General features: G+C 37.5%; 4 protein-coding genes across 10 annotated transcripts; 2 read left to right on the top strand and 2 right to left on the bottom strand.

The window, feature by feature from the left end:
- Positions 1-85: 85 nt before the first annotated feature.
- Positions 86-4,275, bottom strand: rlig1 (RNA 5'-phosphate and 3'-OH ligase 1). Of its 7 annotated transcripts, none has more exons than XM_079603913.1 (7): positions 3,871-4,275; positions 3,447-3,564; positions 2,954-3,049; positions 2,633-2,749; positions 2,319-2,516; positions 1,659-1,828; positions 86-718 (listed from the first exon to the last, which is right to left on the bottom strand). In XM_079603913.1, the coding sequence occupies exons 1-7, from the start codon at positions 3,958-3,960 to the stop codon at positions 530-532; spliced, it is 978 nt and encodes a 325-aa protein (XP_079460039.1). In that variant the 5' UTR covers positions 3,961-4,275; the 3' UTR covers positions 86-529. The 7 variants fall into 7 exon arrangements, with proteins under 7 accessions (XP_079460039.1, XP_079460042.1, XP_079460041.1 ...); XM_079603916.1 differs by having other exon boundaries at positions 278-718; positions 2,633-2,731; positions 3,871-4,137; XM_079603915.1 differs by having other exon boundaries at positions 278-718; positions 2,633-2,731; positions 3,447-3,567; positions 3,871-4,096.
- A 995-nt stretch (positions 4,276-5,270) lies between these two features.
- On the top strand, positions 5,271-7,729 carry LOC306993808 (piggyBac transposable element-derived protein 4-like). Its single transcript, XM_079603910.1, has 2 exons — positions 5,271-6,963; positions 7,137-7,729. Exons 1-2 carry the CDS (start codon positions 5,674-5,676, stop codon positions 7,566-7,568), a joined length of 1,722 nt encoding a protein of 573 aa, XP_079460036.1. The 5' UTR covers positions 5,271-5,673; the 3' UTR covers positions 7,569-7,729.
- A 589-nt stretch (positions 7,730-8,318) lies between these two features.
- borcs5 (BLOC-1 related complex subunit 5) lies at positions 8,319-11,288 on the bottom strand. Its single transcript, XM_079604290.1, has 5 exons — positions 11,002-11,288; positions 10,821-10,884; positions 10,512-10,655; positions 9,405-9,562; positions 8,319-9,331 (listed from the first exon to the last, which is right to left on the bottom strand). Exons 2-5 carry the CDS (start codon positions 10,876-10,878, stop codon positions 9,104-9,106), a joined length of 588 nt encoding a protein of 195 aa, XP_079460416.1. The 5' UTR covers positions 10,879-10,884; positions 11,002-11,288; the 3' UTR covers positions 8,319-9,103.
- A 1,020-nt stretch (positions 11,289-12,308) lies between these two features.
- Positions 12,309-22,432, top strand: bmal1a (basic helix-loop-helix ARNT like 1a). Its single transcript, XM_079603317.1, has 19 exons — positions 12,309-12,450; positions 15,349-15,407; positions 15,522-15,669; positions 16,325-16,345; positions 16,433-16,471; positions 16,582-16,614; positions 16,716-16,873; positions 16,993-17,072; positions 17,171-17,263; positions 17,348-17,465; positions 17,553-17,702; positions 19,123-19,369; positions 19,666-19,772; positions 19,893-20,043; positions 20,740-20,828; positions 20,906-21,014; positions 21,095-21,188; positions 21,578-21,671; positions 21,745-22,432. Exons 3-19 carry the CDS (start codon positions 15,530-15,532, stop codon positions 21,900-21,902), a joined length of 1,881 nt encoding a protein of 626 aa, XP_079459443.1. The 5' UTR covers positions 12,309-12,450; positions 15,349-15,407; positions 15,522-15,529; the 3' UTR covers positions 21,903-22,432.
- The last annotated feature ends 1,108 nt before the right edge of the window (positions 22,433-23,540 follow it).

Here is a 23,540-nt window from a genome sequence, read left to right as displayed (position 1 = left end):
TGCTACTGCTTATTTAGAGCCAAATATGTACATGTAACAATGTTACCTCACTTTATATTCAAGTACAATGAAGTTGAAATGTTTTATAAGTAGACGTAGGTGCATTTTTATTTTTAGTCAAATATTAAGACATTTTCATACAAAGTTAGGTTTTACAATATTTGTGATTTGTGGCCTTACTGACAAGAAATGAAACTAAAAGTTTTTTTCTTTTTGCATGTATAATTATCAATCACTGCCTAATTTTGAGACCCCTTAGATGTAATAAACGTCTGTTTGCTTCGTTTATTTATATACATATTCCTGAACGTCCTCTGAAACCTATTTAAACAAACTACCATTCTCTAAAAGAAATGAAAAAGTGCAAAATATAATCACATACATCACATACCCAAGTGCAAATATGAGCAAGGTATTAATGGGAATTCGGAACAGGCAGTTTTGGCTAATATTGAGTGTTGGGTAACCAGTCTTCACTCTGGTTAAAACCAGATGTAGTAGGAATGTTTGGCAGTTATATTTTATGGGATCAGGGTTCAAACTGAATGTCCTGTATGCAGCTGAAGAGTTGTCCATTTATGTTGGAGAATGATTTGAATAAGTCCTTCTCGGAAGCATCTGGATCACATGTTGTTTCATCCATGTGGACAACCACTGGCCTGGTGTTCAGGAATGTGTCACCAACAGGCCATTTCAGACTGAGATGATGGCGGTGTATCTGAAGATATGATTTAACATGATTTAATCGGAAGAAAATGTGGATAATGGCAACAGCAGCAGAATTATGTTTACTTAGACCTTGTCAACACCAATACATTTTTGTTTGAAGACTTTTCTTTTAGGTTTTGGCCTTCCGTCCACGACACTGTTTTCAACTAAAATCGTAAAACTTGTCGTGTAAACTTACGGCCAAAACGCATAATGGTGTTTTGGGTGCCTAAAACCGCAAACTTTTGAAAACATGTTTCAAAGAGCCAGTTTTTGAAAACGGTCTCCGTGTAAACAACAAAAGTGTTCAGTCAATAGTTTTTCATCACCATCTAATGGCCTGGCAGCGGAATACAGGCTTTTTAGTCGTTTTCGCAGATCTGTATCAATGGGGATCGTTTTGACAATGGTGTCGCCTGTACGCGGAAAACTCAAAAGAAAAAACATATCCAATTTAAGCATATCATTGTCGTGTAAACGTTTGTGAAAGCGCTTTCACAAGTGGATAAATTTGTCGTGTGGAGAATGAAAACAATGACGCATGTTCCTTTGCGCCCACTTCATATCGCAGTCCTCCAAAGACGACAGAAAATGTACTCGCATTTGCTGTCCTGCGGCAAAACATCAGAGCAGTCGCGTTGTAGACCAAACATATAATTTGAGAGAGTAAATGCAACCTGGACGCAGTGAATGGTGAGATATTTTGCTGAATAAAAGGATCCTGTCAGAAGAATACCAGGAGAACTTTGTCCGTTCCATCTGTATCATCTGAGTTTTTATGGGGTTTCACGTATGCACAGTAAGTTGAATTCAGCGTTTTCCGACGTTTCATTGTGAACGATAATATTTTGGAAAACGCTAGTGTGGACGGAGGGCGTTTTGAAGCCAAAACGCTGTTTTCAAATATATCCGGATTAATGTAGATGTAGCCTTATAAACCCTTTGTTTACCTTAACCAGTGTCCCGTCATCACAGTGCCAAACAATTCCCTCCACTCGCCCCTCTTGGCATTCCTGAAACCAGGAAAACAGCTGCTGGAATTCCACTGGAGGAGCGTTCCGGATGCGCAGGACCCCGTGAGGCACCAGAACATGGACTGGATGCTTCTTACTTCCCAAACCTACAAAATCCCACAGTCAGTTGTTTCCAAAACCAAGAGTATTCCAGTTGGTTTCTTACTAGCATTCAAAAGGTTTTTGAAAGATATTATTACTTTTTATTTATCAAAATTGACAGTTATGACATTAATTGATACAAAACTGATACAGTATTTCTATTTCAAATACTCCTGAAAGAAAGTGTATCAGAGTTTCCACAAAAATATTAAGCAGTAGAACTGTTTTCAATAAGAAATGTTTCTTGAGTGGCAAATCAGCATACTAGAATGATTTCTGAAGGATCATGTGACACTGAAGACTGGAGTAATGAATGATGCTGAAAATTCAGATTAGACATCAAAGGAATAAACTACATTTTAAAATATATTACAATAGAAAACATAAATTTAAATACTATTTACAATTACAGTTTTATTTTTCATCAAATAAATGCAGCCTTGGTAAACAAAGAGACTTATTTAAAAAACATGAACTTTTAAACATTATACTTGCCATATGGATTTCCGTTAACATTGGTCCCGATAAGTTCAAGGGTTTGCTCCATGAGGTCAGCCAGAGGAACGCTAACAATTTCAAGCAATCCTTCATCATCCACATGTGTCTTCAGGACAAGGGCAACACCAACACTATAGTTGACCACAGAGGCATGCCAGCAATACTGCTTGTTGGTTTGATCCACCGGAACCCAACCTTCATAACAAAGAGTTATAACTATTATGCCATCAGCTGCCTTTATTTTCAAGTACAGTATAACATTGCAACAAGAAGATGAGAAACAAGAGCGTGTTTCAGAGACCCCAACCCACCGGGAATGTGTCCATGTTCGTCAGGCACTGGATGGCCATTCTCATGCTTAACTCTGTGAGCAGCGATCCAGGATTCTGGCACTTCTCGGAAATCTTCATCTGTATTCCACACAAATCCTGTTATTTAACAGAGAATCAAAAATATCTGATGTTTAGCTCTTTTCATTCTCATTCACTGCTTTGAGACAAGTTTCTTGTTAGCCAATGAGTGATAATAACACTATTGTGTTCGTCTAATATTTATACAAGTTAAATAGCGAGACAAGATTAATAAAAATAAATAAATAAAATTATTTAAAAAAATTATTTAGACCGAAATACCTTTAAAGGTCTTCTGTGAATACTGATACTTTTTGAATCTCTTGTCCGCCTGCTTGGTGGGTTTCCGATCCAAGCGAGCCCAGAGATAAGGTTCCCCTTAATAAAAAAACTAAATTATTACTTTTATTCAGCAAGGACAAATTAAATTAGTCGAAAGTGACAGCAAAGGCATTTATAATGTTACAAAAGGTTTCTGCTGTTCTTTTGAACTTTCTATTCAATAAAGAATCTTTTTGTTTCCACAAAAATATTAAGCTGTTCTTACTGTTCTTCAACACTGATAATAAGAAATGTTGCCTGAGCACAAAAATCAGCATATTGAAATTATTTCTGAAGTCAAGATTTAGCTTTGCTATCACAGGAATTACATTTGAAAATATCTTAAAATAGAAAAGTTTTTATTTTTATAATACTTAGTAGTACTGGTTTTACTGTATTTTTGACCAAATAAATGACGCTGCAGGTTATGACTCGTTTATGAGCCAGATTCTACCTTTGTATGTGGTGACATAGCAGCATGTCCCATCAATCTTCTCAGTTGCTTCAGCACAGTGAATGCCTGAGGCAAGAGCAGTAGGGTTCACTTTCTCAGTGGCCACCACCTGGAACTGCTGCTGCGGGAATAAGAGAACGAGCATGTACAATCTGATATCAATTCAATCTACCATATACAATGCATAATGACATTTTATGTGATTGTATATCACTTTTAGATCAGCCCGTTGACATGCATATTGAGTGCAGTTTCTCCCTTCAATGCATCGACTAAAACAATAATTGAAATATGTATGAAATGTATGATGACGCTGGCAGTAAGCATGCGCCATATTGTAATGCATTTACAAAGTTTATAGGGTTTTGGTGATAGACGACATGTAATGTAACAAAAATGCAGCTGAACTGACCAGCTGACCCACCTGACAGTCGCGTTTTCTGGATGGTTCGTTTCTCACTTCCGTCAGGAAAACACATGGGATTTTCTGTTGCACTGAACCCAGACGCCGCATTATCGCCGCTGTTAATCAGCTTTAATAAGGGGTGTGTTGCTTTACAGACTGAATATGGACTGGTGAGATCAACACATTATCAGATCACCCATTCACATGCGCCTAGTGCTATTTTGTTCAGATTTCCTCTCATTCTGTAGAGTTATGTTAAGTTAATCTTTGTCGCCATCTATTGGAACGGAGAGTAAACGGTTTGTTTGCAAATGTGGGCAAAATAAAATGATTTTTTTTTTTATATACTTCCCTTGATCTGAGCGGTACAAGACTTGGGTACTTTTCCTAAGTTTGCCACCTAAACACACACACAAATAACGTGGATGAAAAAAAAAACTCCTTAATCTTATGTTCGTGGACAAAAATCCTAAAAGATTTTTGTCCATAGCCATAGGAATGAATGTCCATAGCCATAGGAATGAATGTCCATAGCCATAGGAATGAATGGGAAAAACCTATGGGAAAAACTGTAATTCAGAGCATTCTTGTTGGTTTTTTGTAAAAAAAAAAAAAAAAAAAAAAAAAAAATCAATAGATCCAATACAATGTATATAATAACGTTACATACACACAAATGAACGGCTGATCCTGTACAACATTCTCAACATGGCAAAAACTCACACTCATACACACAAACACAAACAATGCATTCAATGAGCCTATGACAGAGCTGGGCTTTATATATATATACAAGCCGCACATGTCAGATTCTGCAGTTGAGTAAAACATTTTTATAAAACATATGTAATTAAATTAAAAATTATTGATAAACACGTCTTTGGTATGTAATTAAATAACAAGAACTTTGAGTGTCTTGTTCATTATATTAATTTTTTTATAAAAGCAACAGAATTTAAATTACATCCAGTTTATTAGCAACACTGTGGCAAAAGCAATGGGAGGAAGATAGGAAAGGACGGTGGTTTTATAAAATTCAGAGGGGAGTGGGAGAAATGAGATGAGCAGGAAGAAAAAGGAGAGAAGAGACAATTATATCTAGACTTAGATTTGGGCACACAGGATTAAACAGCACTTTATTTAAAATAGGTAAACATAACAGCAGATGTGAATACTGTGGGCAACAAGAGACAATAGAACATGTCATGGTACACTGTAAGAAAGGTGGGAAATGATCCGAAACCTTAGAATGAAAAGAATACATTTTGATTCAATAGAAATTCTTAGAAAAAACTCAAAAGATAAGTGTTATGGAATCGTTTTTCATTATCTTAGAATAACCAATAAGTAGTAGTCATTCAGATCCACACTCCATACCAGTTGGTGGCGGTAATGCACCATTTCGTTGTTTGCCAATCGCCAAAAAAACTTCAGAAGAAGAAGAAGAAGCAACACCGTGCACGAGCGTGAATCCTGCGATATCCGCCTGGTGTCTGATCCAGAGCTGATCCACTGCGAGAAGAGAGAAATGTCCGGCTTGCCTGCACTTTTTTCCACTCCTCCCATCACGGCAGCCGCCTACTCTCGCATACATTTCAGGCGAGGCAAGGCGCATCTCAAACAACCCTAATGTCTGACCATGTTTTTTGGTATAATCCAATTATACAGCTGGCTCATCACCCTCACACGCAGGCACACTTCAGAGTCAGATCAAAGTGCCACTGCAAGGTTTGTTGATACTTCGAAACAAAACGTTTCTGCAGCATATGCTACCTAAACGTCAGTGGCAGTTATTTTATCAGTTCACTCAGAAGCAGCACAATGAGTGAGAGGTGTAGTGCAGCAGAGACCTTGGATAGTCTAACGTTAACGTTACTGGAATCCAGTGGGGAGGAGGAGGGAGACCTGCCAGACTGTGGTTTGGAGTCATCAAATGATCAAGGATCTGAAACAGATAATCAGACAGAGTTTGACCAGGATTATGAGGACACCGATGGGGAAGACTCTGAGGATCAGGATCCTGGTGAAGGAACTTATGAATCTAAAAATGGGGAAATCGCCTGGACTGCTACTGCACCTATCCAGACACCAGGGAGAGCACCTGCAGAGCGTGTGATGAAGAGGACCCCTGGGCCAACCAGATTTGCCTGTTCGCATGTGGACAACATCAGGTCAGCTTTTGAGCTTTTTTTTTCTCTGGAAACTCAAGAGACACTGATTGACATGACAAATTTAGAGGGAAAAAGAGTGTATGGGGTGTCATGGAAAGAGGTGGACTGGGTGGACTTTCAGGCCTACTTTGGTCTGCTATTGCTGGCCGGTGTCTATCGTTCCCACAACGAGGCCACAATGAGCTTGTGGAATGCAGACACAGGGAGAGCCATTTTTCGTGCTACAATGTCTATGCGTGCCTTTGAAATCATGACAAGGGTCATCAGGTTTGACAACCGAGACACAAGACCTGCCTATTGGAGAGACGACAAACTGGCTGCGATACGAAAAATCTGGGACAAATGGGTCGAACATCTGCCTCTAATGTACAACCCAGGCCGTGAAGTCACAGTAGATGAATGCCTGGTACCTTTCAGAGGACGCTGTAGCTTCAAGCAGTACATGCCAAGCAAACCAGCCAGATATGGAATCAAAATCTGGGCAGCCTGTGATTCTAAGACCAGCTATGCCTACAATATGCAAATCTATACTGGCAAGCCGGCTGATGGGCAGCGAGAAAAAAACCTGGGAATGCGCGTTGTCCTCGACATGTCAGCAGGTCTCCAAGGGCACACCATCACGTGTGACAATTACTTCACATCGTATGCCCTTGGCCAGGAGCTCCTGAAGAGGAAACTGGGCATGCTGGGAACGGTGAGGAAGAACAAGCCCGAGCTCCCATCTGCACTGGTGACGACAAGGGGCAGAGAGAAATTCTCTTCAGTGTTTGCGTTTACCAGTACACACACACTTGTGTCTTACTGTCCCAAAATACACAAAAATGTGCTCTTGATGAGCACAGTTCACAAGGAAGCCACAGTCAGCACAGGTGAAAAGAGGAAGCCGGATATCATCCTGGATTACAACAAGACCAAAGGTGGAGTGGACAGCCTTGACCAGGTATTTTACTACTTTTTTTTTTTTTTGCATTGTTTACTAATTTTCCTATGACAAATTGCTTGTGGTTTATAATTTGTAACACATGTATGAATTGCTAAGTGGATAAATGTAAATGTACTTTTGTCAGTATAGTGTTCGATTTTTATTGTTTTTTACTGTGTGTATTATTCAAGATGGTCGCTGCTTACACTTGTAAGCGAAAATCCAACCGTTGGCCCATGGTTGTGTTTTCCAATATGCTGGATGTGTCGGCCCTGAACGCCTTCGTCCTGTGGTCAGAAATCAATCCTGCCTGGAATGCAGGAAAGAAGTTCAGAAGGCGGATCTTTCTGGAAGAGCTCGGGAAGGCTCTGGTGTCTCCACAGATTCAGAGAAGGAAGAGCGTTCCCCGTGGAGCGGCCTCTCTGATGATGCTGAATCGGATCAGACAACCCTCCTTGGAAAACATCCCTTGCACATCCACAGTAACTTCCCCAAACAAGAGAAAAAGGTGCCATGCCTGTACTTCCAACAGGAAAAAAACCAGCACTGTATGTGGAAAATGCAGAGAATATATCTGCAAAGAACATTCTGTTACAATTACCTGCTGCCACAAGTGCAAGTAAATAATGTAAATAACTATTACTGTTTGTTCTTACATGTTTATTCTTAGCTAGCACTTGTTTAGTTATTGTTATGTATATTCTTACCCGTTTGGTACCAATTAGTTATTGAAATCTGATGTTTTTTGTTTGAAATAAATGATCTACTACTTTGTCTTTTCCTTATAGCATGGTCATATTTATCTAAGCATATTTTGGTATCTTTGTATAGTCTCACCTAACACATATATTTTTTTTTTATTACAATTTTAACTTGTGATAGTCAAAAACTTATGAGGTCAAATTCGTTTTATACAGTGGTTCATATAGTTCAGCCTATATGCAGCCATTGAAGTACTATAGCCATCTAGTGGCTATTGATTTTTTATTTATTTTTGTTACTTTAATACCAATATATGCCACCAGATGCCACCAAAGTCACTTCATCTTTAGGTTTTAGCTCTCTGAAGTGGAATGATATTTTTAATGTAGTTAAAGAAATATTAAATATAACATAAAATAAGCATACTTTACATAGAAAATATGGTACTTTTAGAGGTAAATAGATTCAAAAATCATAAATTGACAAAAAACACATAAATTGATAGATTAAATTTGATCGAAGACAGTGATATAACATTTATAATAAATACAAAATTGGATCACACCTGAGACCTCTGTGTCCACGAACACGTAATTAAGGGCTGTAATGTGAACACGGTATGAGGGTTAAGTGAATGAAACCCTGTGTCTGCCACGTAGCAACAAAAAAATAATTGCGACTTTTTATTATTTTATTTTTATAACCGTTTTACACATAAATAAACGAAGAACGATTTAAATAATACGCTTTCATCTACATGGAGCGGGTCGTCTCATGGGGGCGCCATGTTGAGATTCACTGACTCCAGTAGGCAACCATCGTACTTTCGCACGAGGAATAAATCTGTCATCGCTGACTGAAGCGAATTTCTACATTGTCATTTGAAACTGACATTTTGAAACAATGTTTCTGTTTTGACTTCATGCTCCGTTTCAGTTTTAAACTCAAGATAAATATATAGTTTATTTAACTAAACATTTAACCTGCATTACTGAGAAGAAATCACATTCGCAGGCATATTTACGATCCTAACATCACAATGTTATAAAAGGTTTTTTGTTTTGTTTTATCTCCAAAAGTATTCATTTAAAAAAAACAATTGTGTAATCAGAAAGTGTATAAACAATTGAATGCCAACAACTTTAATGACATGAGTCTATGGACAGCCTCTCAAGAGCATATGCATGATCTCATTAAATAACATTTTTTATTACAAAGGCAAAATTTTATCTTCTCATGCCATTTAAAAGCACACAATTAAGCCTATAAATATATACACATCTTTACCGTTTCAGTATTACAGTTTTAAATTGTGTACCACTTGTTTTAGGCCAGAAAATACCTTATCCAGGCAAAGTGCGAAGTTCCAAAGGTAACCGCCAGAGGTGGGTTTATAAAGCACAAGTTAATCAGTATGAACCCACTATGAACTATTTTTTCTAACTGATGCCAGAATCTATTTGATGTCTCCATCAGGCTTCATGCTGAAGGCTTCCAGGCGCTCGCTCTCGGGCAACAGGTTGTTGAGACGCTCCATCAGTGGGATCGTCTGGTCGATGCCCATCTGGATGCGTCTCAGAATCATCGACATCTCATTGACCTTTTGGATCTGTTCGGCGTACTTGGCGTAACGCTTTTGCCTCTCCTGCATGATGCTGAATAGCGCCTCCACTGACAGATCCATCTGAGAGAGAAAAAGTTTAGCATTTACAGATAGCTTGTACACAGTATAATTCAGTAGACATAATGGTGAATACCTCTTTGATCCTCTTGACCAAAGCATTCTGGTCAAAGGCAACAGCCTCCGCACACTGGTGAAGATGATCCTGATATCGGACGCACAGCTGCAGTACCTGTGCGGAGTCCAGCTTTTCTAAACACACAGTGCTGGGGGAGGTTTGCCCACTGAGCACACCTAAGATGATGACACCAATATTAGGCCCAAACTGAGATTCATAACATTATAAACTAAAGCTGAATTGAACAGATTTCATGAATCGATTCGTTTGAGTATTTCAATTAACTACAGAGTCCAAATACAATTGCTAGATAATTTGAAACAAAATAATCAATATACTTACATAAAATCGTATATAACTTGAGTTGTATACAAACATTTGAATGCACATAAGGAAGTTTTTGTATCAACTTTTTAAATATATAATTATGTTCCTATGGAAGCTTATCTCCATCACGGAGTAAAGGTAATTGTGACTTTTTATCTCACAATTCGGACTATTTTTATCTCACAGAATGGGGGGAGAATTCTCTGAATTCCGAGAAAAATCAGAATTGTGAAATAAAAAGTCACAAGCATTTATATTTTTATTCTGTGGCGGAAACAAGCTTCCATAGATTTCACACTCCAATTCGTTATTGACCGTGACTGTAATGCTCATTAAAGATTTATTTACAGATAAAAATTTTAAATAATGAAGACTAACAGGTTAAGAAACATAATAATGAATTATGTAATATATTGCATATATTTATCACAATGCTCCTCTTTAGATTTTTTTTTTCTAGTTGACGGTTGGACTGAGGAAGCTACAGTGATCTGTAATGCCACATTAAAGAATGTCAAAACGACATTTATTTGAATTTCATGAAAAAATGTAAAGAATTTGGAAGCTAGTTTCATATCAAAAGTAAGAAAGCACAAAGCTTATTGTGATTTATTAGATGGGAGGTGCACTATAAAGTTGATCATTCATCAACTGAAAAGAGCGTAGACTAAAAAAAAAAATCGATCTTGGGATTTAAACAATTTATTTAATATTTAAAAAATATTATTTAAAAAAACACCTAAACTAACAGCATGGTTGTTAGCATCAGATTAGTTGGCATTTTGGACTACTGCTTACCTTTTAGAAGAGGCTGAAAGGTGGGAATTTCCTGTAGCTTTATTACATCTGGATCATTATGGATATTCCGTAATGACTGAGTTCCTTGGGTAACAACTACTATGTCATCCATTTTGGCTCTTTGCTTGGCTGGAGAGGGTACAACTGAAAACGCAAGACAGAACTTACTGACAGGTAATGCTGGGAGAATATACACAACATAAGAAGCATCTCGTTTTTTACAGATTTATGTCTATAATAAAAACTGACATATTACAGACAATGATGTCATTCCCATGTATAAAAATCAGCTGATATAATGTTGATTACCTGAAGCACTGAAGTCTGAATGTTTATGTTCAGCATCTACACTCTGTTCAGCACCCATGGTGCACTGAAGAAAAAAGACAACACAATTATATATATACACACACACACACACACAAGGATACAAATATGTTTTTAAAAAAATAATAAATAAATACAAATAAACTACATATGCTTCACTTACCTTGATGATGTTGTTTTTAGTTGTTTAACGGTTGTCTACGTGTGGCGATTTCATTCGGCTGACCGTTTTATTGAATGAAAGGTTTGCTAAAGTGTTACATTGTAGCTTACGTACATTACAGACATCGTGAGAAGCCAAACCACAATACTGACTGCAGATAACGTGTACGTTGCTTTATTTATTTAGTAAATAAGGTTACAATCACTGGACGTACAAATGAAACATCCGGTTTAATAACATGAGACGCGTGATGATGACGTCATGGGTTTGTTTTCATGTGACCATTCAAGCATGTACGATTTTATTTTACTAAAACTAAAATAAAAAGCACTTTTCCAGACTTTTATCTCTCTAATAAACTTACAGAGGAAGAGAGAATAAAAACAGTTACTGGCAGTTTAAACAATACGCTTAAAATGACCTGATTAATGATGATTGAAATATTAATTTGTATAGCCTACTTTATGTACACAAAAGTGATAATGTATCCCAATATATATTTAGAATTAAATAAATTATATATTACTATTAATCTCTCTAAAAATATTATTATTATTTTTATTTTTTACACTCTAAATGTATTAACTAGTCATCATTTTAAATCAGATTTTGTCTAGATTAGTTATTTTTAAACATGCATGTGGTGTGACAAATAAGCTGCATGAATGATACATTTAAAGGAATTGGCCAAATGTTGTTTTCAAAACTTTTTGATGGTGGACAGCTTGCCCTGATCCCTCTTATAGCAACACAATAAATTATTAAATTAAGACTAATGTGTAGATTTATTTTAAAAGCCACCATTTTATTTTATTATTTTTATTAAATAATATAAACTATTAATAATACTGTAATACTGTTACATATTATATATAGAGAGACAGTCCTTTGGAATTCTTCCCCTTTCGTAGTTTAATTTGTTTATATATCCAGTTGCTTGTCTCCGCTACCTTTGTTTTCATCAGGATAGGTTTTGAACACATTCATATTCCAACTGTAACCTTAATTTATTACAATTCTGCATTTCTCTCGAATAATGCTCTAGATTTTAAGTATACGATTCTCAACAATCTCATCCATTTTTCCATTGAGCAAGAACAGGAGCAAGAACATTAGACAATGCAGCAACATACGATTGAGAACATTGAGAACCACCCCTTACTGGGATCATCAGCCATGTCGGTGAATCGCAATCGCAACAAACCCTGTCTGATTGGCTATTCTGTATGTCAATCATTCTTCCGTGAAATGTAACCTCCTTTCCGATTGGCCAAAATAAGTCCAACTATTTATCCAGAGATTTTATTGGTGGAAAATATAGGTTAGTGGTCCGACAGTCACACGAAGGAAAGAAAAGTAGGTCAGAGACTGATTCCGTTTATGTCACAGTTCCTCACGGACCGGACGTCAAATAACCGAAATAAACTGTGATGATCAGCTATTCCTCCGGTAAGTGTGACGTTTTGACGTTTGACAATTATCTCTAAGTATCGCGTAATGCTTATCGATGTATTATGTGCGGTATTTGTCCTCTCGAATATTGATTTCAGTAGGAGGGGCGTCTGTGACATTTCTCAGGTTGAATACCTTAGAACCGATGCAGCTGCCACCACAACAAAATCAACCATGGTGTCAGTGATTTAGTAAGAAAGCCATCAATCATAGCAGAACGCAGCCACAAAGACACCCGTCATCGATGTGAGGTTAATGATCTGCGTCGCCTTTAAGTCGGTTGAATACAGGGAGTGCAATTGTGCTTGAGCCTCCTGTGCGGGTTAGTCACTTCAAAAGCTACCTGCATTTACATTATGTCTGCTGTGTTCGCCTTCTAAATTGGGGCTCTCGGATCCTTAAGGGTCTGTCTATCTAGACAGCATTTTGTGAGGCTTAGTAGGCTCTCACAAGTGATTCTTTCTTGGTAGGCAGCTCGCTATGGTTTGAGTCAGGGCTACATGTTAGTCAGTAGCGTCATTGTGCTTCCGATTGTGGTTTACCCAAGTCCGTTTTACTGTCGTTGTAAAGATACCAGTTTAAAGGTTGTGATGTTGGCCACCATTTATATGTGCTTTTTTTGTTTTAACCAGTCTACGTAAGGAATACGAGAGATATACTATAGACAAATCTATCTATCTATCTATCTATCTATCTATCTATCTATCTATCTATCTATCTATCATATATATATAATACATTTATTTATTTACTTAAATACACATTGTGGGGTTCAAAAATCCATAAAAAAAATCTGTCATTTTAAACCTGGGATATTGAAAGGGATAGTTCACTGAAAAAAATAAAAAAATTTGTCATTAATTACTAGCCTAAATCATGTCGTTCCAAACCCTGTAAGACTTTCGGAACACAAATAAAGATCTTATTGATGAAATCTGAGCAATTTATGTCCCACAGTTGACAGCTATGCAACTTTGACGCATCAAAAAGTTCTAAAAAGGGGTCTTAAAACTAATCCATATGAATTGAGCGGTTGAACCAAATTTTCTGAAGAGACTCGATTGCTTTATATGATGAACAGATTGAATTTAGACTTTTATTCACATTTTAAGCATTGATCAGCGAACATAAACAGAAGCTCAACTGAACCCGCTTGACATGTGAGAACAAACCTCTTGCAGAAGCTCAAACGTGCTGCGTAAAACACGAGAATGAACCTCATTGGTTATTGCAGAACCTCAAACGCGCTGCGTAACATGAGAATGAATCTCATTGGTTATGGCAGAAGCTCAAACATGCTGCGTAAAACATGAGACTGAACCTCATTGCTTCTCATGCGTCACGCGAACATGCTTGAGCTTCCGTTTACCACAACTTATAGTTAATGAATGAATGTTTATATGTGAATAAAAGCCTAAATTGAATATGTGTTCAGCATATAAAGCGACTGTGTCTCTTCTGAAAATTACTTGTTTTTTGACACTGACCTTTTTTACAAAAGGTCAGATGTTCTGTGCATCACTCTTAGTTTATGTTGGGTAAAGTTCATGTTAATTTTTCAGTTCAGCTTTTCCCTTAAATTAAAAAATATATATATATATTTTAGAATATTAAATATAGTAGTAAATGTAGTAATATAGATAACATTAGAAATTTTATTTTTTTATATTAATATTAAAAGAGTAATTAATTAATATCGACAACATTAATATTGCTTTCAGTCGTGACAAATCGAACAAGTTATTATGTGAAAGTGCTGCTTCATATTGTAACATGGGTGTGCTGCATTCCTAAAGTACAGCATCAAACTCTCATCATTAGGGCGTTCATCACTATTGGCTTCCAGAATGAGTTGTTTTTCCTTTAACCACATCTGGACTTTCTTCCATTCATCCACACGTCACGCTTCTCCTGAATTTGTCTGTAACTGTAACAACAAATTTAGTATAATGTAGCTAATGGTATACAGGTATAATGCAAGGGACGTTTACCGGTAATATGCATAGTTGGCTTTCGTCAAACTGAAATCATCTTGAATTCAAATAAACTAAGATGACCTACTTTTATCTTTTTTTGCTCGTCACTTTCTTCCTCTTTTCTTTTTCTTTTTTTTTTCTGTATCTCTGGCAGTCTGAAGGCAAGCCCACGCATTCAAGAATAGATCATTTAGAGATGGGTAGAGTGCCGGTGATTCATGAGCTATGCATCTGTATGCTTGAATAAAACCAGTTTTGTTATATACCCAATAACACTTTTGTTTAATTATGTGAATTTGGAAAATGACATGCATTGCCGCATGTAAAACTGTGCTCTTGCTCCAGAGTGGGCTTTTAAACGGCTGATTGAAGAGTCTGAACACTATTTCAGCAGAAAATGCCGTTTGAACACAGGGGAGTCCTGTTTCATTTACGGCTGGAGAAAATCGGTCTTCTGGTCCTTTCTTTCTGCCAGTTGCGTTTCTGTAATCTAAATGTGGCCTAGATTGCGAGCTTTCCAAGGGTTTCCTGGCAACCAGAGCAGGTCATTGATGAAGCTCAGTCATTCCTCCTGGTGTATGTGAGGGAGTGTGGGAGTATGAGCGAGATTGTTTTTCCTCATTTGTTTAGCCCAAGCTACCTAACCTATTAACAACTTAAAGGGATTGGTCACCCAAAGATGAAAATTCTGGCATCATGGTTTCACCCTCAAACCTGTATGACATTTTATTTTAAAAATTGTATGTTTTTTTTGTTTGTTTGTTTTTTCATACAAGTGAAGTCAGCTATTTTCTATTAATGAATACTGACTAGTCTTGACTGTAACTCATAACCTCAAGTGTTACGTCTATGTGAAACTGAAATATAGTTTTTCGTGTTTGAAACCCATTTGGTAAATGCAGCTATATTTTTCCCACAGGATCTTGCCACAGGTGGAATGCCATGTATTGAACACAGCTGCTTGACTGAATCTGTGCAGTGAGCATCTTTTGTTTTCTATACACGCATTGATATCATTTATAGCATAATGTCGCCATTTTGAAGAACTGTAATGTTCTTAGAATATTTTTTTTTGTCCCCGTTTCTCTTAAGATGATCTAATGGCAGACCAAAGAATGGACATCTCCTCCACGATGAATGAGTTCATATCCCAGAGCTCGGCAGATCTCATCAGCAGTTCCATCGGCACCACGGGCATGGACTACACCCGCAAGAGGAAGGGCAGCACCACCGAATACCAGTGAGTAAACTCCTGATAGTATAGGATATAGTAAAAAAAAAAACATTTATTATAACTTGCAAACTAGGTCTGAGCAGTTCCGTATTTTTTTTATAAAAAAAATTGTTACAGAAAAACAGTAATGGGGACATTTTTTAATTATTTACTTGGAAATTAGACAATGTATAAAAACCTGAAATAATTGTAATATAATAAAGATGTCGTGAGATGAAATGTGGCCTGTTTTTCAGCACAAGCATATTTTTTATAAAATAAAATAATTTTATTTTAAAGTAAAATATTGGAAACACAGTAAGGTCCCATTAGTTAGGCTAAATGGTTAATGCATTAACTAACAATGAGAGAATTTTGTTATAGTATTTATTAGTCTTTGTTAATGAGAAGAAGAAAAGAGAAAAAAAAACAGCTCTTCATTGTTACTTCATATTAGCTCTGGTCTTTTGATTTGAATAATGTATTAGTACATGTTGAAATTAACATTAACTAAGACTAATAAATGCTATAGAAGCATTTTTCCTTGTTATTTCATGTTACCTAATGTAGTTAACTAATGTTAACAAATGAACCTTATTGTAAAGTGTTACCAATATACTTATATTTATATAGAATGTTCTTTTTAAATATTTATACATATGTTTTTTGTTTTGTTTTGCAGAATCGATGGCTTTTCATTTGAGTGAGTACAAGGTCATTTAAAAATATTTTACATAATTTGTTGTAAAAGCTTGTTTCATTGAACTCTGTGGTGCTGTTCATTTAACAGTGATAGCATGGACACAGACAAAGATAAGACACTGGGAAGGTAAACATCAATTACTTGCTGTTATCTTTAAATTCGCAGTTCTAATACATAACGAGATTAATACATGAATGATTAATAAGTAATAAATAAATATTTTCTCCTAAATCCAGGGATGAACAGCAGGGCCGGATAAAAAATGCCAGGTAGAGTGAAGATGAGGCTTTGTTCTGCTTACTTAAATATGTTGTATGTAAATGAGAAGTGTTGCTTGTATCTTTTCAGCTGATTTTTATTTATTTTTTAGGGAGGCTCACAGTCAAATAGAGAAGAGGCGCAGGGATAAGATGAACAGTTTTATAGACGAGTTAGCATCGTTAGTCCCCACATGCAATGCCATGTCTCGCAAGTTGGACAAACTCACTGTACTGCGCATGGCCGTCCAACACATGAAGACATTACGAGGTGAGTTTTCTACCACAGCATGGGCCAAAATGGATCTAAATGAGCTCATTATGATTTTAAAGCAAACTTTTTCCATATTAATTATGCCGGACTTTTCCCTTTCTTTATTTTTCTTTTAGGTGCCACCAACCCATACACAGAAGCCAACTATAAACCGGCATTCTTGTCGGATGATGAATTAAAGCACTTGATTTTAAGGGTTTGTTTAAAATATCAACTCCAAGGCTTGCGAGATTTGATTATATGGAAAACTGGTGAGGATCTGTTTTTAAACTCTTCTTCCCCCTCTTTCTACAGGCTGCTGATGGCTTCCTCTTTGTAGTTGGTTGCGATCGTGGAAAGATTCTCTTCGTCTCGGAGTCCGTTTATAAAATTCTCAATTACACTCAGGTATATTTTCTTGACACTGATCTCTTGCTGCTATGCAGTAAAGTTTTTGACGTTAATACAAACTGTTTTGTTTTGAACCATCAGAATGATCTGATTGGCCAGAGTTTGTTCGACTACCTGCATCCAAAAGACATTGCCAAAGTGAAAGAGCAGCTGTCATCGTCAGACACGGCTCCACGGGAACGACTCATCGATGCCAAAAGTAAAGTTTGTTTTATTAAGTGTTTGCAGTCATTTGATTCACAGTTAAGCCAAAGGCACTTGGACTGATGTTCAGTTCTCTCTGAAGCTGGTCTACCAGTGAAGACTGACATCACTCCCGGCCCCTCCAGGCTGTGTTCAGGGGCCCGCCGATCATTCTTCTGTAGAATGAAATGCAACCGTCCTTCTGTCAAGATGGAGGACAAAGACTTTCCCTCAACGTGCTCCAAAAAGAAAGGTATTAGTAGCTTTGCAGTTTGTTTGCATGAGATAAAAGGCATATTCATTCACACACACACACACACACACACACACACACTGAACGTGTTATGTTGGTGCCAGACAGACTGGTCTAAAACTTCCTGGACTTCAGCGTCGGTCTATCTATCGCAGTTTCCATGTTCGTGGAGTAAATAAATGGGCTATAAACTGTGTTTGCACAGATTAAAAAAAATAGCAGGTGCCAATGTTTCACGCGTTCGGCCAATCAACGTACACTTGCGTCACTGGTAGATCCTATTGTGTTGGGTTATACCCTACTTAGTCTCAGCCTCTTACCTCACGCCTGTGGTCTGTAGGATGAACGTCTATTGCATGTGGCACACATAACGGCAAACTCTTCAGGATTTTCGAAGTCATCATCTGATTGGTTGAATTCTACAGGATGTCATGGAGCGTGTTGCGTTCTTTAACGGTCCGCCTGGAAACCAAGATACCGTGTCGCCAAACTCCCTCATGGATTTTTCGCTCATTGTATTTTTAAAAGTGTGCAACGTTCGCACGTTACATTTTCACGCCCCTAAACATGACGCGGAACAAAACGAACTGTGATTGGTTGCTTTACATGTCAGTCAGACGGCCTCTGGGCGGTTCTTGTCCAATGAAAGCTGCGATAGAGTCTGACTTCTGCCGTTAGTCTAAAGGTCTGGCTGCACGAAACTAGACCCTACTCTTTGCTAATGTAGTTCCCCCAATAGGCGTTCCAAGAACTAAAATTGTTCCCGGTTCCTGCGGTGCAAACTGCGAACTATAGGAACTATGAAACGGTTCCTCTGGTGTGAAAGCCCCTTTTTAGTCCCTGTGCGGATGTCTCCACTCTTTTTTTTACACAACAAGAACAACAACAAGAAGAGAGACAGCGTCACTGAGATAATGCCCTTCTAACTTCTGCAGAGGTCACATCTCTGGTTTGAGTTGTAATTTTAAGCATTTTCCTGATCAGAGTGGGCTGGCAGTTTAGTCCCTTTATACTCTGATTAATATAACAAGCATACAACACCAATGTGCAGAGCGTTTAACAAGGATTATTTTAATATGATAAGGTTTCATTATCCAATAGTTCTATCATAAGGCATGCATAGTCATTATACAAAAACATAATTAATGTCCTGGGGATATGCATGTTCATTCACAGAAGGTTTGTCTATGAATTAGAGGAGAGAAGCCCTTTTTATAAATATTGGGTGTCTGTCTTTGCATGTGGCCACCGTCCCCGACCTGCAATGTCTCTGAGGTCCACTAGTTACCTGGCTAGTGTCAGCAGTTTATAATGATCAGTGGGAGACCAGACTTCTTGGAGCCTGCTTGGACCGAAGTTCTTTTCAATACTTCAAATGCATCGCTTCAAAGACTGACGGGTAAATCTCTCCTCTCTACAGCAGACCGCAAGAGTTTCTGCACCATCCATAGCACTGGCTATCTGAAAAGCTGGCCGCCCACCAAGATGGGTTTGGACGAGGATAACGAACCTGATAATGAGGGCTGCAACCTTAGCTGTCTAGTGGCCATCGGCCGCCTTCATCCGCATATCGTCCCCCAGCCCATGAACAGCGACATCCGCGTTAAACCCACAGAATACGTCTCCCGCCACGCTATCGATGGCAAGTTCGTTTTCGTCGACCAGAGGTGAGGAGATGCCTTTTGCTCTATTTCACATCATCTACAAGAGTGATTAGTTTGTGAGATTTCCTGAATCTCTCAGGGCAAACCACTAAGATTTAATATGCAGTTTAGTGTACACTTTTAAAGCTCTTCCACTAATAATGCCTGAGGTGAGCAGATTTGGTTACTCTCTAAAATGAGACTTGAATTGTCACAGAAACCTCAAGGGTCTACAAGTATTGGGTTCAGTTCTCACATCAGTGAATTAGCGTCTCATCTGATCTGTTAGCTCATCACTACAATTCATTGTTTCCATTTAGGGCGACAGCCATCCTGGCGTACTTGCCCCAGGAGCTTTTAGGGACGTCGTTTTATGAGTATTTTCACCAGGATGATATCGGTCACCTCGCCGAGTGCCACAGACAAGGTTTCGCTTTGATTTACTTGATCCTCTCATTCATACCATTTGCAAATGAATGTTTTATTTCACTGTTGTAATGCCAGTCAGTATCACATTTGTCATAAATGCTCACTTTTTTTATTTCAGTGCTACAGATGAGAGAAAAGATTAATACAAACTGTTACAAGTTCAAGATTAAAGACGGCTCTTTCATCACTCTAAGGAGCCGCTGGTTCAGCTTCATGAACCCCTGGACCAAAGAAGTGGAATATATAGTCTCTACAAACACTGTGGTTTCGTAAGTGTCGCATCACATTTCAGTTTTGAATGTTTTGTTAAGAAAGCGCTAGGCCAAAATGATTAAAACAGCATATTCCTTGAATCAAGCAAAGGAAATGTGCTCAGTTTACATACTTTCTGATCTAATACATTTGCCTTTCATTGACTACAAGAACTTAAAGCGGAGCCCATTTACTTTCTTAATAAATCACCCTGGCGTTACTGTACACAAATAACCAGTGCAAGTGATTCTAAAGATTGTAAATGTTTATAATGCTTTTAAAAGGCAGTTTAAGTTACATTTAACAAAAGATTTCTGATGACATAATGAAGAAAATAATGTTTTTAAATAAATCTATATTTATTCAAAACTAAAAATACTAATATATACGTGTAATATATTTAGTAATGTAAGTAATATTTTGTAATATTATTTACCATGGTGTATATATTACTATAAAAATATGTTCATGTGTTCATTAAAATAAATGATACTAATAGCATTGAGAACAGAATGGTATTGAGAAAAAAAATTGTGTATACATATAATCTGATATTATTTATTAATTAGTACTAAATATATATATATATAAAAGAAATTCAAATACTGCTTAATATTGCTTTTACACAGAAATGTCTTATTTCGAATGTAAATGGATTTCAAAATCTATTACTTGTTGACTTTAACAGAGAATAATATTGTTGCTTGTTTCAGGGGCAGCATGCTTGAAGGAGCAGATCCTAGTTATTCCCAGACAGCCTCGTCCCCTCAGAGCATGGACAGCGTTTTAACATCAGGAGACGGTGAGCTCAGTTTCCAGCTGTTGAACAGCAGTTTCTCTTGCACGCCTGTTTTTAACAATTGTGTATGTTTCTGGCAGGTGGAGGGAAACGCCCTCTTCAGACGGTCCCTGGTATTCCGGGAGGGACAAGAGCGGGCGCTGGCAAGATAGGACGCATGATAGCTGAGGAAGTGATGGAGATTCAGAGGTACTTGCAGCATCTGGCACATTTAGGTTACACTGTCTCAAAAATGATCTTGATTCTATAAAATGATGTCCCGCCCCCAGGATTCGAGGCTCCTCGCCCTCCAGCTGTGGCTCAAGTCCTTTAAATATCACTGCCACTCCCCCACCGGACACCTGCTCTCCAGGGGGCAAGAAGGTGAGACACTTTCCTTGTAAATAGGTCCTTGATCACATAGTATTAAGGCCAAGATATACTCAGGGCGAAGGGGTAAAAAGAAGTTTGAAAGATCGTTTGTAGCTGTGGTCGACATACCGTGAGCGATGCCACCCAGAGCCCTGTTTAGAGGAGTATGTAAATATGTGAGAACACAGAAAGCATCTCATCATTGCGATGTGGAGAGGAGAAATGAACCGGTGAACATTTCCACGTCAAAGAAGGCGGAGTCTCAGAGCCACACCTTTACATAATCGCCATGGACCAATGGTAGTTCGAAGGTGTTTACCAGCCAGAGCGATGTTCGCTGTTTCTTCGAATCGGAAACCCTTCTTCTTGTTTTTCTTTAACATTTATCTCTTATGTTGTAGATTCAAAATGGCGGAACTCCAGACCTGCCGTCAGCAGGAATTGTGCCTGGACCCGATTCGATAGGATACCCATATTCAAATAATTCATTAATGAGTGAGTACACGAGTCAGTGAATCGCATATAGTATTCTCATGCAAGTACTGTAAACAAATCTCTCCGCCTGCAGGTGATAACTCGCATCTTAGCATTGACATCATGGAAGAGCCCGGATCCAGCAGCCCCAGTAATGACGAGGCAGCCATGGCTGTTATCATGAGCCTCCTAGAAGCGGACGCTGGCCTTGGCGGACCTGTGGATTTCAGTGACCTACCCTGGCCCTTGTGAAACCGCAGCTGACTCCGGCCACAGGATGCTTGTTGGGTCCAGGGCTAAACGGGTCTAAGCGCAGGTCACCACAGCAGAGGCTCATGGGACAGGAAGTGCACCGCAGAGGTTTGCGGAGGCTAAAGAGGCTGTGGTTTTCGAAACAGGACCTCATACTCAAGGCACACCAAATGGTTCAGTTGCATACTTCCTGCCGAATGAGGATCTGTGCATTTCCCATCTCACACGGTTTTATTCCCGACCTGCCTGTTCCTCTGTAGATATCGGCCTGGATTATTCCTGTGGTACCCATCAGCAAACATGGATATCTTTCTATACATATATATATATAAATATATATACCATTTTGTTTGTGTTTTAATGTTTTTACACTACAAAAATTGTTGAAATGTTAAATATTCTATATGCAGATTGTAACTAATATTGTAATTCTATTATGTAAGATTTCTTTATGCAAAATATATATGGTTAAAGTGTAACGTATCAGCAGTGGATATTTTTTAAATAAAAAAATATTGTCTTCAACAGTGCTATACATATCTTTTTTTTTTTTAGATGGGCACTCTACTACCTACTATTAATATTATATCATTAATTTGTATCTTGATAAATAATTAATATACTGGCTGCCACAGATTATCGATGTCCTTTGTAAAAGTGCTAGAGATTTTTCCTCATCAAGCTTTTCTCATCCCTGCTTTGGCCAATGTCTCTTTCTCTGGCTTTTGATTGGTTCTTGGCTGGGATATTTTTGTTCTATGTTGCCATCCAGTGGTAAAATCTTTGAGGAAATGAAATGTGTTGTCAGGGGAAAGAGACTATAGTTTGGCAGTTGAGTTCTGGATTATAAAATCAATTAGAGCCATTTTTAATTATTGTGTTGGTCAAGTAAAAATTATGCACACAGTTTTGAGCATTCTAAATCAATTTAATTAGTATGGTGTACAATTGATAGAACTTTAATAGGGGTTTTAAAGTTGATTCACATAAAAATATAATTTAAAAATGTGGGGTCAGTTATTTATTTTTTTAAGAAATTAAATTTATTTGGTAAGAATGTATTTTAATAATGTGACTAAATATTTTTACATGGTTGCAAAGTTTTCTGTTTTAACTTTACAAAAAATAATCCTGAAATATTAGCATATCCAGCATATTAGAATGATTTCTGAAGGATCATGTGACACAGAAGACTTAAGTAATGATGCTGAAAATTCAGCTTTGCATCACAGAAATTTTTTTTATGTTAAAATATATTCCAATAGGAAAAGTTTATTTAAATTGTAATTCAATTTTACAATATTACTGTTTTGAACAGTAGCATATGTATACTAATAGTTTTATATTTTAAATGTTTCATAATGAATTCAGATTCAAGGTGCATTTACACGACAATGTTGTACCGTACTAAAATGGAAAAGTTTTTCCCTTTTCTTTTTTAGAGTACAGACAACGTTTGTCAAAACAATCTCTGTTCACACAGATCCTCAAAAGACAATAACGATAGTTATCAAAAACTTGCACTTTTAAACACGTTTTCAGGCCCCTAAATGTAAATTACTGGTCGAAACACAAAAAGCTTGACGTTTATAGTCGTAAATGGTATCGTAAACGGCCTATAAAATTCCATTAAAATGA

This window comes from Phoxinus phoxinus (genome assembly GCF_949152265.1).
Source record: "Phoxinus phoxinus genome assembly, chromosome: 25".
Lineage (NCBI taxonomy): Eukaryota > Metazoa > Chordata > Actinopteri > Cypriniformes > Leuciscidae > Phoxinus > Phoxinus phoxinus.
The sequence above is the reverse complement of the archived record's forward strand: the minus strand, read 5'-3'. Positions and strand labels throughout refer to the sequence as shown.